Raw genomic sequence first — 13,252 nt, forward strand, 5'->3', positions numbered from 1 at the left:
CAGAAAAATGAAAGTCTCAGTAACTCAGATACCGCACGTTATGTTGTTATTTTATACACGTTAGCACTATCTGGGCATAGGTGTCACCCACTAGTTCCACTCTGACACCAAAATACAGCACAAAGCAACAGCAGAGTGACCAGTCAACCTGTGTGAAGGGCTTTCCACTGCGCAGTAACACGTCTCACGCTTTTAGCAACTTTTGAGCCGTTTCAACAGGACACTGTGGGGCATATTTATGAAGGGGTTTGCGGCGTGTTTGCACCACGCAAAGTGTGATGCAAACCCAAAATGCGATTTATCAAGACGCGCAAGTCCACTTTGCGTAGCCCTGAGTGGTTTGATACATCAAAAGTAACGCAACGCAGCGCAAATGGATGTGTTGCGTTATTCTGCCGTGGGAAGGCGTTCCATTGGCGCTGCGTGGGTGTTCCCAAAGAACTCCCAAGGATTTTGACGCATTTCCAGATTTACCATTACTAGTAGGCCTGGAAATGCATCTCGGAATGCACTCCCAGGGGAGGCGTAACGAATAGCGATATCTTTATCTCTCCTTGTTACTTCCTCTTTCTATGTGTGCTGCATTTTGCAGCACACATAGATAGAGGAATATGCCTTCGGGCAACAGGACCTTTGTTGCATGCAGGATTGTTTTTGTGCAGGAAGAGGCACCTTCCTGCACAAAAACAATCCTGCATGCAACAAAGGTCCCGTTGCCCGATGTTGAAAGGGTGCCCGTGTTGGCACTAGGCAGCGCATTGTGTGCCAGCACTGAGGAAAGTACAAGAATGGGCCGTACTGGGATATATATGGCACAATCCTGCCCTCTCCCTGTCAAGCAGTGCAGCGCAGCACGGTTACTTGCTGCGCTGCGTTACTTTGTCATATATATGCCCCTATATTTGTTGTTTAAATCTGCAGATTATGCAGCAGGTGAAGGTTTATGAAGCAAATGCAGCAAATCCATATTTATGAGAAAAATGCGGCTGCAGACTGGCATACTTCCAGTGGCACTAGTAACTGTTTTTTAACTATGGGTGAAATTACCAGTAGGTAAATCAGGCAACAACGTATGAGACACCGGGTGTTAAAATTACCCCCACTCAAGACCTCATTACTGGGACGTTTTCACCATGCAGATTTCACTGTGCTTTTCATGGTGAAAAGTGCAAAAAGTGCGAGGGGAAAGAAAACCTCCAGTGCGCCTGTTTGAAATGGGTGCAATTTTTTCCCGCAAAACCCTGTCTACTTTTTTAAGTGAATAAGGTTTTGCGTCAAAAGCCTGGGGTGATTGCATGCGAAAGCCCATGTCTGTCCTAAAAGTTGAAGAGGGCAGGGGAATGGATGGAGGGCACGCAAACTAACAGCAGTTGCAGCAGTGCCATCGGCCCAGATTCACAAAGGTGTCAATCAATCAATCAATCAATCAAGTTATCTTTATTCGATATGTAAAAACATTATCATAAAAAGTACAGTAAATATCATGATTAAAATGTCATAAAATAGCATAAAACTTTAAGATAAAAGATTGCAGTAAGCGTAATTTCAATATTTTAGCAGCCCTTGTCAAAATCATTTCAGAGAGAAAAGTACATAACATACATAGGAACTTTTATCATCTAAGGCTGCATAGAAACCCTTAATCTGACAATCACTTTCAAATAAAAAGAGACCACAGCTATGGCTAGTGGACTATCCAATGTCTTCAATTTGTGGTAAGCTGTCCTGCAGGAACGTAATCCCCATGATTTAAGCAATGGTTTCAGGTAAGTGACCCTTGGCAATTGATAAAATTTACAAAATAAAATGCAATGGATGTTGGATTGTGATGACAGGCCATCGCATGGACATTTCTCCAGATTTCTGGACCAGCAGTTCTGATTGGGAAATGTTAACAATCTAAAAAAGGTATCAGTACGGAAACGAGTCACAAGCATGCGGATGAAAGGGGATGAAATTAAAGATAAATACTGCTGCATCCCTTCAACAATAGTAGAATGTTGATACTCCACAACCGTACACTTAGATTTTTCAAGGGACCAGCGACGATTGGCCAGGTGGGTAGCGACTAATCGTTTTAATGAAACTCTAGATATTTTGATTAAGGTAGAAGGATCAGTAAAGAATTGTGGATGCCCTATATCAAGTGACAGGTTTCTTACGTAGTTCAACCATTTAATATTGTCAGCCTCATTCAGGCTGAGACAATCACTGATAATTTCCCTGTTGAAGTGTGTTTCATGGGTTGTCCAGACTTTATGCCATAAAATAATAGGAGAAGATTTTATAATGTCCGTGATGTACGTCAGGCCAAGTTCATTATGCATTGCATATGTTGAAGTGCCACGTGGGGTAGCCAAAAGATAGCGCAGAAATAGATTCTCAGAGCGCTGGATATAATCAGCCTGCTCGATTCCCCAAATCCCAGATCCATATGTGCCAGTCGAAACGCACTTGGCCCTCAAGATCTGTAATAAGGGATTAATCGGGCGTCCCCCCAGTTTATTTGAGAAGTTAGTTAATGCGCCTAAAGCTTTGGAGAATGCAGCTCCTCTAGCTTGGACGGCAGCCCGCCAAGTGCCCTTCTTGTCAAAGGTGATGCCAAGGTAAGGAAACCTATCAACATTTTCCAGCTTACTAACGTTTATGAAAATGGAACATTGTTTCTTTCCAATTCCTAGCCCACAAGACATGGTGAAGGTTTTAGAGTCATTGGTTTTTAAATCTCTTTGTGACATAAACTCGGTGAATTCTTTTACTGCCCTTTGAAGGCCCATACGAGTCTGTGACATTATTGCTGCGTCGTCCGCATAAAGAAGTATAGGTATAGGTTTCCCATTTATGGTAGGATAGTCATAATAGTTTCTGTTCAGGTAGTGGCCGACAGCGTTTATATAAAGGGTAAAAAGCAGAGGGGCTAAAATGCAACCCTGCCTAACGCCTCTCCTAATATAAAACCTGTCGGAGCACTCTCCCCGTTTACCATATCTAACACGTGCTGATGCACCCCTATAAAGCTCCTTAATAAATGCAAGAATAGGGGGCTCAATACCAATCTCAGCAAGGGATTAGCAGAGAAGCTCATGGACGACGCAGTCAAATGCGGAGCTAAGGTCTACGAAAGTCACAAAGAGATTCCCCTTTTTTGCCTGGGTGTATTTGGCAATTATGAGGGTCAAGTTCAGACCTTGCTCAATAGTACCTCTACCCTGTCTGAAGCCATATTGTAAGTTGGAAATTATATCTTGCTCACCCAGCCAATCGTGGATTCTATTTAGGATAATTCGCCCTACAACTTTCATTAGAGAGTCCAACAAAGAAATAAGGCGATAATTAGAAGGGTTGTTGCTGTCGCCTTTTTTAAAAATCGGCACTACAACCGCCTCGGTCCATGTATCAATAAAGCCTGTAGTATTCAAGGAGTTTAAGACATTAGTAAGCAGGGGAGCCCATAAGTCCAACTGTGATTTAAAAACATCAATTGGTACGCAGTCAGGACCAGGGGCCTTCCCGGAAGGGCTTTCTGTTAATGCCACTAATACCTCAGCACAATCAAAAGTAAGGTCCAGAGGAAAAAGACTAGAAACGTTCAGCTCTTTCTGAAGGTTATGATAAGTATCCAGCGTACCCGCGTGCACTGTGGGATCCGATAGATCGTATAAAGTGCCAAAATGGTTAACCCAGGTTTCAGCGGTTATAGCCATATCGATTATTGTTGACTGGGTACACTGCAGGAAAGGTGCGTTAACTGCTTTCCAGAAAGCGGTGTTATCCCTGTTACTAGAAGCTTCCTGTAAAGCTAGCCAGGCCTCTGCTTTCAGCTGATTTTTTTCTGGTTAGCCGGGCTGCACGATATTTTTGTCTGGCCTGCCGTATTTCTGACTGGTTTCTTGGGTTAGTTTTTAAAGTAATTTTTAAATGTTTCAGGGCTTTAGAACAAGTCCTGTTAAACCAACCTGTGCTGCCTTGTGAGATTTTCCTTGGAGCTCTTGAGAGTAATTTTTTAATTTCCGATGAAATGACGGAGAAAGAGTGCCTAATGGCTTGAGGACTTTCTGTAATGGACAGACATATCTGTATGTGCTCATATGTATTATTGATCAAGGAGCTAAGAAAAACTGGGGGGACTACTTTTTCCCATTTTAAGTAGAGCCCCGTGGTAGTTCCCAGGTTAAGTGGCGGGGTATGGAGCCGTTTCGCCCTTACATCAATGTCGAAAGGTGAGATTAATTTTAATATCACCGCAATTGGATAGTGATCGCTGATGGCGCAATCAAGTGTCTCCCAGTTTAGTATGATCTCTGAATACCTGGAGGATTACAAGGTGTAATCAATTATAGAGTGGCAACCTCTCCCATTATAAGTAGGTTTAAAGCACTTCGGTGGGGAGCACAGCTCATTCATATAAGATAAATTAAAATAGGATATTAAGCCGTTTAAAAGGTCTCCTAGTTTGGTGTGCGAAAAATGGGGAGAGGTGTCACTACTAATAGAGTCCAAACCACAGGTACCTCCATTACTCAGTGAGCACAATGAACAGTTGAAGTCCCCGACCCAGATAAGCAACATGTCGGTTTTAAGGTGAGTCTCAGTTTCTATTAAGTCGGCCTTTAAGCCATTAAGGACCAGTTCATAACGGGAACTAGAGATGTTATTATAGAAGTTAATCAGGGTGATGTTTTTAAAGCGGCCCCCAATCAAAGAGATAATCTGGTAGTTTTCAGTCCCGATAAAATTTGTGTGTAATAATCCAGATTCTACGGATATATAAGTCACGAGACCACCCTTATTTCTGCCAAATAAGCTAGGAAGAGCTGGGGTATGTAAGGTCTTAGTTGGTGAAGTTCATTGATATTCCAAGTTTCCTGCAAGCAAATGATGCTATAGGTGGAAACAATGTGGACCCATAGGGGGTTTGTCAATTTGTCGAGGAGACCTGCCACGTTCCAAGACAATAGGCCATCACCCAGTGTGATGTTATTAATGCCAGTGTTACCGTTCGTGGCGCCCTTTGGGATCTCAATAATTTCCTGTACCTTTCAAGGAATTGGTGAGCGTAGGGTATCGCTCATCAAATGGTGGGTCGGAAGAGAATTGGATATTAAACTGTTACTTAATGGGTTAAGCTCAAAGTTTAAAGGGTTGGAATCAAAAGATTTTTTTGACTTTATCTCGACCTTACCAGTGTTCATAGAGTTGATCTTATGGTTAAAAAGATCAAAATCTGAGGTGGTTTGAAAAGGACTCACAATGACAGTATTACCTGTCTCATTCACAGGGTTTAAAAGTCAATCTAAATCGTCCAGGCCAGAAAGGATAGCATATCTATTTGAGGTTGGAAGGGGAAAATAGTGAGCTTCTGTATTAGCCGCGGATAATGAGTGTAGTTTTGGTGGATTTAATAAGACTGCAATATGATGCAATACCCTGCGATCTCTGAAGTTTATGATGATCACGTCTCCCTGGATATCCTTTGGTCTGTAACCCACCCATCCCAGTCTCCTTACGTGAAGTATTTCCCCATTGATGTCGTTGGGAAGTAGCCGATTTTTACTCAACCAGTGAACTACCTTGTTTTTAAGTTCTTGGTAGCCCTCTACTTTACCCATAACCAGCTCCGGGACGCCTGATAGTATCACCACATATGGGGCTGCTTCTGGAGGCAGATCGATGTGGTAAGTCGATCCCTCCCTGCTATTCTTGGGTGGCTGCATGTTTGTGTTATCACAGTGAGATTCAACAGGTTTATGCGTTTGCATTGGTCTGCTATATTTTTCGCCGGGAGCACTTTTCTCCAATATAGGTGTAACAACGGGTGTATTCGGCTTTCTGGTTGATGGAATTGACTGACTAGCTCTATGATCAAGTGGGGGGCCCAATATTAAAAGAAACAATAGGATTATTTGATAGACAGGTGTTCAAATCCCTATTGGTTACGGTAAGTGATGCAATTGATGTTTCCAGGGACGATAACTGTAGAGCAATATTTTTAATCCTCTCCGCCAAGGGAGAAAGTAAAGATTTTACTAGATGCTCTATATCATGAAGTAAATTAGGAGGATAAGACATGGGCATCTGAGTACAGTCTTGCAGGGATTCTGCAAGTGTTGGAATCAACTGGGTTGAAAGGGTGGATTTGAGGGGCTCTGGATGGAGATTTTTCCTCCCTTTTGTTTTTTGCGATATGGTCTTCACTGAGGATTTAAGGGCAGGGGGTTTGCTTCTGGTAACCTTTTTCTTATTTTTTCTGGGAATTTTTATTGGAGTCTGGTCCTCAGAGGAGGTATCTGTTATAAGTTGGGTATTTGAAATATTCGTAACAATAGCCTTATGCGCAACCGGTGTGTCTGTTACGTCATGAGGCTGCAGAGTGGGATCCACGTCAGAAGCAGGGTCCGTGCCGATATTGGGAATCGTAGGTGAAAGAGCATTCTCAATATGGCCTAAGGACGAACGTTTGTGAAACAGAGGGTCCAAAGATAGGCGGCGCTCTGTTATGGCTGTCTCCTGCTCTAGGACAGTGGCGGCCCTGGTGATAAAATGGTCTAATGTCCCCCTGACTGAGCCCCCCACTAAGGATTTCCTGGTTTTACTGGAACAGGTAGTCATGGTATGGCAGTAAAAAATTGAGCGCTATCAAGCCTCTAAGCAATGCAGTGCAAGCAGTCAATCAACAACTAACTGAGGAACACGGAAGTCTTACAAGTTCTCAGCAGCCAGCAATCAAGGGTGGTGGCCCAGCCCAGCCTCAGTCGGCCTTGGACGGCTGTAGACGGCCCGCCCTTTGCCCGGGCTTAGCCCGGCGAAGCCCGCGACGCGGGGAGTGGAGTTGTTTTTGAAGTGCCTTCAGGCGCGAAATGCAATGTGTCTACTTCCGGCGGGCTGTAGCAGAGGAGCCTGGGATGTGTAGTTTGCAGCTCCCTCCGCAGAGCGGTCGCGGGATTCACCAATGCGACGGCGGGAGGGAGAGGCAATCGGCAGCAGCAAGGACGGCAACCCCGGGAGGCCAAGGAGGTAAGCACAACAATTTCCACTTGGGACACAGACGTTCTGGCAACACTCGCTCTGCCGGGGGTGGAGTTGTTTTTGAAGCGCCTTCAGGCGCGAAATGCAATGTGTCTACTTCCGGCGGGCTGCAGCAGAGGAGCCTGGGATGTGTAGTTTGCAGCTCCCTCCGCACAGCGGTCGCAGGATTCACCAATGCGACGGCGGGAGGGAGAGGCAATCGGCAGCAGCAAGGACGGCAACCCCGGGAGGCCAAGGAGGTAAGCACAACAATTTCCACTTGGGACACAGACGTTCTGGCAACACTGGTGTCACTCAAAGCAGCGCAGCACCCAAATAGTCTGCGCTGCGTTGCGTGACAGGGAGAGAGCAGGAGAGATCCATATTCACAGAGATATGGCTCTTTCCTCCCCTCTCCCTACCACCGGTGCTGATTTCAGCTGCCGTGCGCCAGGCACACATCTAAGCGCCATAGTGCTAGGGCGTATGCCTGAGTCTACCATAGGGTTTGTACAGGAAGGGCACCCTTCCTGTATAAAATACTATGGCTAGACAAGTTTAAAACCTTTTCCGACTTTGAATGTGTGCTGTACAGTGCAGCACACATGCAAAGTTGGAAAAGCAAGGAGAAATGGAAACATTTCTCCTTTTAACACTTGCTTTCCAGCTGCTTTATTTCTTGGCGCAAAACCCGATCTACTAATGTTAGTTGATAGGGTTTAGCGTCAAAAAGCATGGGTGGTTGCGTGGTATCGCCCATGTACCATCAATGTAACGCCCCCTTGACGCAAAGTAACGCAAAGCAGCGTTTCATGCAGCTTTGCATTACTTTTCCATACAAACCAACGCAAAGACCAATTTGCGTTGGCTTGTGACTCCCCAAACAGGTTTAGTGTCGGTGTGCATTAAAAAAGCAACACTAACATGATGCTAAACCGTTGCGCATCCTGCCCATGGCGTTTGTGACTGAACTCTACCCAAAAGAGCAGCTGGAATGTAAACTTAACAATTTTGGTGCGGATCTGCACTTCAGTAACACTTCTGGGCTCTTCAGAGAGGTAAGTTACACTTGTAAGTAATTTACATGTGCAAATACTGTGACACTTTTGAGTAACTCTACTACTTTTGAATATTCATAGAATCCAAGTGTAAAGTTACTCAAAAGTGTAGACATATATATCGCATTCCCATGAATAATTGGATGGGTCAAATTTATGAGTGTAAGTTACTACTGCCAAAAAGAAACAGTAGTAAGTCCAGCACAACACATGGCCAACCACTGATACTGGACCACCCTCCCATAGAAAATAAAAGAAGTGGGGACTGAAAATACATCCCACAGAAAATAAATTAAATTATCTAAAATAGTTTAATATATAAATACATATAATTTAACATTTACAAAAATGTAAAAATAAAACATATTATTTAATTATAAAATATGTAACACCCTTGGTTAAATGTATAAATGAATGTTGTTAAAAAATAATAACACTATTTTAAATTAATTATACATATCAATGTCAATAATTATTAATGCAATTTGTCTTTCTTTATGAGGGAATTCTGTTTCTTAATTTGAACTTCAGAAAAAGATATTTTTGTATTTAATGTATTTAAATTAATTAAAGATTTGATTCAAAGGTAGGATAAATGTGCTGTGGCATTTTTTTTTCTTTTGTCCAGCATTCAAAATAAATGTATAAAAATAAATTACAATAATAATTAAATAACAGAGTTTTGCATTAGCCCACTGAGGCCTTTCACTTGACCTGGTACCTGGGATCAGTAGGCTATAAACATGTATCAGCAACATTTCATAAACCCATTAAACGTTTGCTGGCAATCAACACGTTAACCTTTAAGTTGGAAACAGAGGGGCAGATTTATGAGCCCCTTGCGCCACTTTTGCGTCACTTTTAACATGGGAAAAGTGACGCAAAAGTGGCGCAAGGGGCTCATAAATCTGCCCCAGAGTGTATTCACCAGCCGAACCAGTGTACTGGGATGGAACCACGTGACTAGCAGGACACGCACATTTCTCTTCCATAGGGCACACAGAGTTTGAAATTTGTGAAGTGCAAGTTAAACCCATCTTTTTACAGCAGGTGAATTAACCCACTGGGCTATCTTACAAAATCGGTGAGCTGCAGGTTGCACGAGCGTCTCTACAACTGGTGCTTTAAGCCCACGACCTGTCAATGCCCTTGGATTCCTTAACTTGTAGGCGCTTTAACCAGCTAAAAGACGACCATGAGGGAAAATGAATTATTTATTTAATGTTCCCTTGTGGTCGTTTCTCGTAATCCCCCCTCAGGCGGCCACACCGCCTCACCGCTTTTAGCTGCAGTGGCCGCGGCTGTGTTTAACATTGTGTAACCCGGTTGCACAATGTTTTTCTCTCCACAAAAGGCGCATGAGCCCACGGAAGAGAGTCACTGGCAGTGAAATATGTGGTCTGCAGGGTGCACGCAGTTTCACGAGGCGCATTAATCTACAGAATTTTCTGACGAGAACTGGAAATGGACCCCCTTCTGCAACAGGGGCATGAATCCACTGAGGTATCTTGCTGCAGATGAGATCGTTTACCTACACTTGCACACACATGTCTGAAGCAGGTGACAAAAAACTCTTTGCTAGAACTGAACCTGTTGGTCTCTAGACGCGACCACTAGGATTGTGTAGCAATGAAAGACATTTAAACATGGTAAAAGTGACGCAAAAGTGGCGCAAGGGGCTTGTAAATCTGCCCCTATGTCTGCAGAGTTGACTAAATTGCGTGACAATAAACGGGGCACGTTCCGGGGCACTATTCTTTTGCTGTTTGGTCATTTGTGACTGCAGGAAGGGCAACATGTTAACTCATCTCTGCAGGTTAACACTTGAAGACAGCCATTTTAGGGTGTCCGTTTACTCTTTGCAACGGTTGTACCACAGGCTGACCCATGACATTGGAAACTTTTTTCAGTAACTTGTGATATTTTTGAACTGGAAATGTTTTAGTTAAAATCTGCAAATTCGGCAGCAAATGGTGAATTATGCCACAAGAGCAGCAAATCCATAATTAAGATGAAACCACCACAGACATTCATAATTCAAGGACCTTCACAGTGCTAACGAACCTCTCTGTATGCGATGCAGCTCTATGCGGAAGCTGCATTGATCCACTGAGCTGTCTTGCGGGGATTGAAACCTGTACTCTTCAGGTTACACAAACCAGCACCTCTGCAGCTGGTGCGTTTAACCACCCTGCTATCTACCCGAGGGTAATCTTGAGACCCGCAGGTTTCACACACAGCCCCGCAGCAGGCGCATTGACACAGTGAGTTACCTCGCCCGCCTGCCGGTTTAGCGCTGCGAGGGTCACCCGAGAAGCAGCGCGAGGCGCGCCTCTGCCAGGATATCCCTTTGCACCTCATCACACTAATTACGGACACGTGCCGGGGCTGCGCGTTTGTTCGCAGGTGCTCGGTACAGGCGCGTCCTCGCGCCCCGGCTTCCCGCTCAATCTTTAATGGGCGGGCGGGCGGGCGCGCGGGCTCGGGTTACCCGGCACGCGCTCTATTGACATTCCTCGCGTGGCGATTACAGATCACGACAACATTTCCAATTACCAGCGGGCCGCGTTTCACCGCAGGGCCGCGAGGCACAGATGATTGGGTTACAACTAATTCAGAGATGTAAGCCCCTTCAGCACCCGGTAAAGATTCCCCGGGAGATCCGAGACAAGCTTCACGGACAGCTCGGTGGGTCAAGGCAACTACTGCGGCAGAGTCCAGGGTGCCCTGGGAGCAGCCGCTTCAAGGTCGGAATAAAACAGAGACTTGCATAATCCGTCGGTCACAGGATCCGAATCAGTCAGCTCGGCCGGTTAAAGCACCGGCTGCGGTGACCTGTAGGCTGTATGCAATGCACACAGGTTGCAGTCTGTACAAAATAGGACATTGTTGTGACAGCCTTCCTGCCGGAAGGTGTGCAACGGACAAGCTCGAAATGTCAGAGGGTAAACGTCACTTCTGCACTAATGTCTCAGCCCTGCGGAACGCCGGCTAATATCCCTATCAGGCCGTCAAATGACTGTTTAAAGTCCCTATTACCACTGGCAGCACCGCAGCCTGTGAAACGCCGTCATTGGTGAATCTCTACTGCAGGGTTATGCTTACCATCAACGGGTTTAAACCCAGTCAGATAACTCGGCAGATCATTGCACATGTTGTCGAGTTCCATATAGTAACAGGACGACAATCTACTTGAACTCTAACGAGATAGCTCAGTTGGCTAATGCCCCTGCAGTGGAGACCGCGCGTGTAAGCGATGGAGACCACCCGATCACAATTTCCAACCCCGGTCTTATTAAAATCTATGGCTCTGAAAGTAACCCTGGCTCCACGGGTCTCAAGTTAAAAAAAACGTGCAGTGGGCCAACAAAGTTGCTTCGGAGATTTGCCTTCAGGTTGCAGATTCCAGTCCCAGGAAGAAATCTCAGTGGGTAATAAGGCTGTTGCAGAGATCTCCGTAAAACTGTAGGGCACGTGTTTGAATCACGGTTAGGTTGAAAACTGTGCTTAGCGCCTACTGAGGAGAGTGTGTGCGTGACTCGTGAGTCACCGGTTCCAATCCCAGCAGGACTTTCCTCCGGCCGAGGCCAGGAGACGCAGTGTTGTTTCTCTTCCCCTCTGCGCCCACCCGGGCACCGCAGGGCTGCGCTGGGCACTGCCCTCTGGTACACGCGGGAAGGAGTCAAGGCACGCACCGAGGCCTTCACTGCCCAACTCTCCCCGAGTCCGCCGGGTCTTCCTGCTAGTGCTGTACCCCCAGATGCTGGTTATATAGTTCCGCAGGATAAAGCGCTTGCTGGGGGCTGAGATTTGTGTAACATTCAGTGGTCTGCAGGCTTGGTCACGGAGGGGTTGAGCAAACGCTCGCCCTTGCAAGTTGTTTTAAATTATTGCCGTTAAGTGGAGTAGCAATAACTTGTTACGTATAGCTCCTCAAACCAAACGCGACGACAGTAAGCACTACACAAACGCCGTGTTATTATTCAGCGGGTCACAAATGCATCAGCTTTTGCTCTGGAATTCAGTTAATACGATATTTTTCATCAGCACATGTAGACGGTATTAATTAAGCAATAACAAAACGATTCAGGTCTGAGTGCAGGGGTTTGAGTCTGTGAGCTTCAACATCTAAACAGACCCCGCCATTAGGCGCATTGACCCACAGAGGTATCTCCATTTGAATTAACACGTGTCGTCTAAATTGCAGTGTTCAAAGGCTCCCGTGACAGCTACACAAACTAATTCGCTATCTCACTGGGATGGGTCCTCCTGTAAATTAAGCAAGTCTCGGCAGCAAGCACATTATCCCTCCGGGCTATATTAAAAGTGTCAATAGCAATTAAACATGGATTTTCCTAACTGGTGACTTTATCATTTGTAGACCATACATGACATAGAGGGCAGGAGGGTGGTATGGCGGGCTGTACCTGGCAGGAGGGTGGCGCAGCAGAGCAGCAGGCTGGGCAGGGGGCCCCGGGGCCACATGGTCGCCTGTCGTGGGCTGCCTTCAGGCCAGCGCCGGGTGTGAGTCCGGGACTCCCGGTCCGGGCTCTGTCCCCGGGGTCCGCTGAAGGGCAGCCGGTGAATGCATTCCAGCGGGGGGCGCCCGGCCAGGGTCCGGGGGCTGCTGTGGGCTCCGCGGTGCCGGACACCTCTGGGACCCCGGATGCTGCAGAGCCGTGGGGCAGCACCTCCGCCGCAGTCAGGCAGGCAGCGAGCCGTCCACCTCAGCGCACTACTTCTTTCTCACCCCTCCCGTCCACTCTCTCCTGTCCACTCACGCGCTGCCCATCTCATGCTCCCTCTGCTCGAGTCTGTGCCCCCTCTCTGTGCGCTCCCCTCTTTCTCTCAGTCTCCTCCTGCGCCTCCCCTTCGCGCTCTTTTCGTGAACTGCTCATCGCCCGCCCCTCTTTGAGCCTTCACGCTTTCTTAACCACAAGCGTTCATCCTTTCCCCAGTTATCGTACCCTCACTCCTCTCTTCCCGTAAATTCATTCACCCCCCCCCCCCCCTACACCCAGGGCCCAGGGGAGTCTCTTCCATTGGTGCAGCAGGTGCAGTGGCACCGGGGCCCACTGAACCCTGATAATTGCTGCATTTCACAGTTCCAGCAGTGGCCGGGGCTCAATTCTTTCTTTCCACTGGGACCCATGACACTCTGGCTGCGCCCCGCCTGCACCCCGCCGTTC

At 46.4% G+C, this 13,252-nt stretch overlaps 1 protein-coding gene across 1 annotated transcript in view; it reads right to left on the reverse strand.

The window, feature by feature from the left end:
* The window catches only part of LOC146806123 (neuronal acetylcholine receptor subunit alpha-10-like), a 213,912-nt gene extending 201,015 nt beyond the window's left edge, over nt 1–12,897 (reverse strand). Inside the window, exon 1 of the mRNA XM_085623453.1 lies at nt 12,491–12,897. Coding sequence (XP_085479579.1) covers nt 12,491–12,548 — 58 coding nt within the window. The 5' untranslated portion in view covers nt 12,549–12,897. The remainder of the gene's footprint in view (nt 1–12,490) is intronic.
* Between the last annotated feature and the right edge of the window lie 355 nt (nt 12,898–13,252).

This window comes from Triturus cristatus, chromosome 8 (genome assembly GCF_964204655.1).
Source record: "Triturus cristatus chromosome 8, aTriCri1.1, whole genome shotgun sequence".
NCBI classification, from domain to species: domain Eukaryota; kingdom Metazoa; phylum Chordata; class Amphibia; order Caudata; family Salamandridae; genus Triturus; species Triturus cristatus.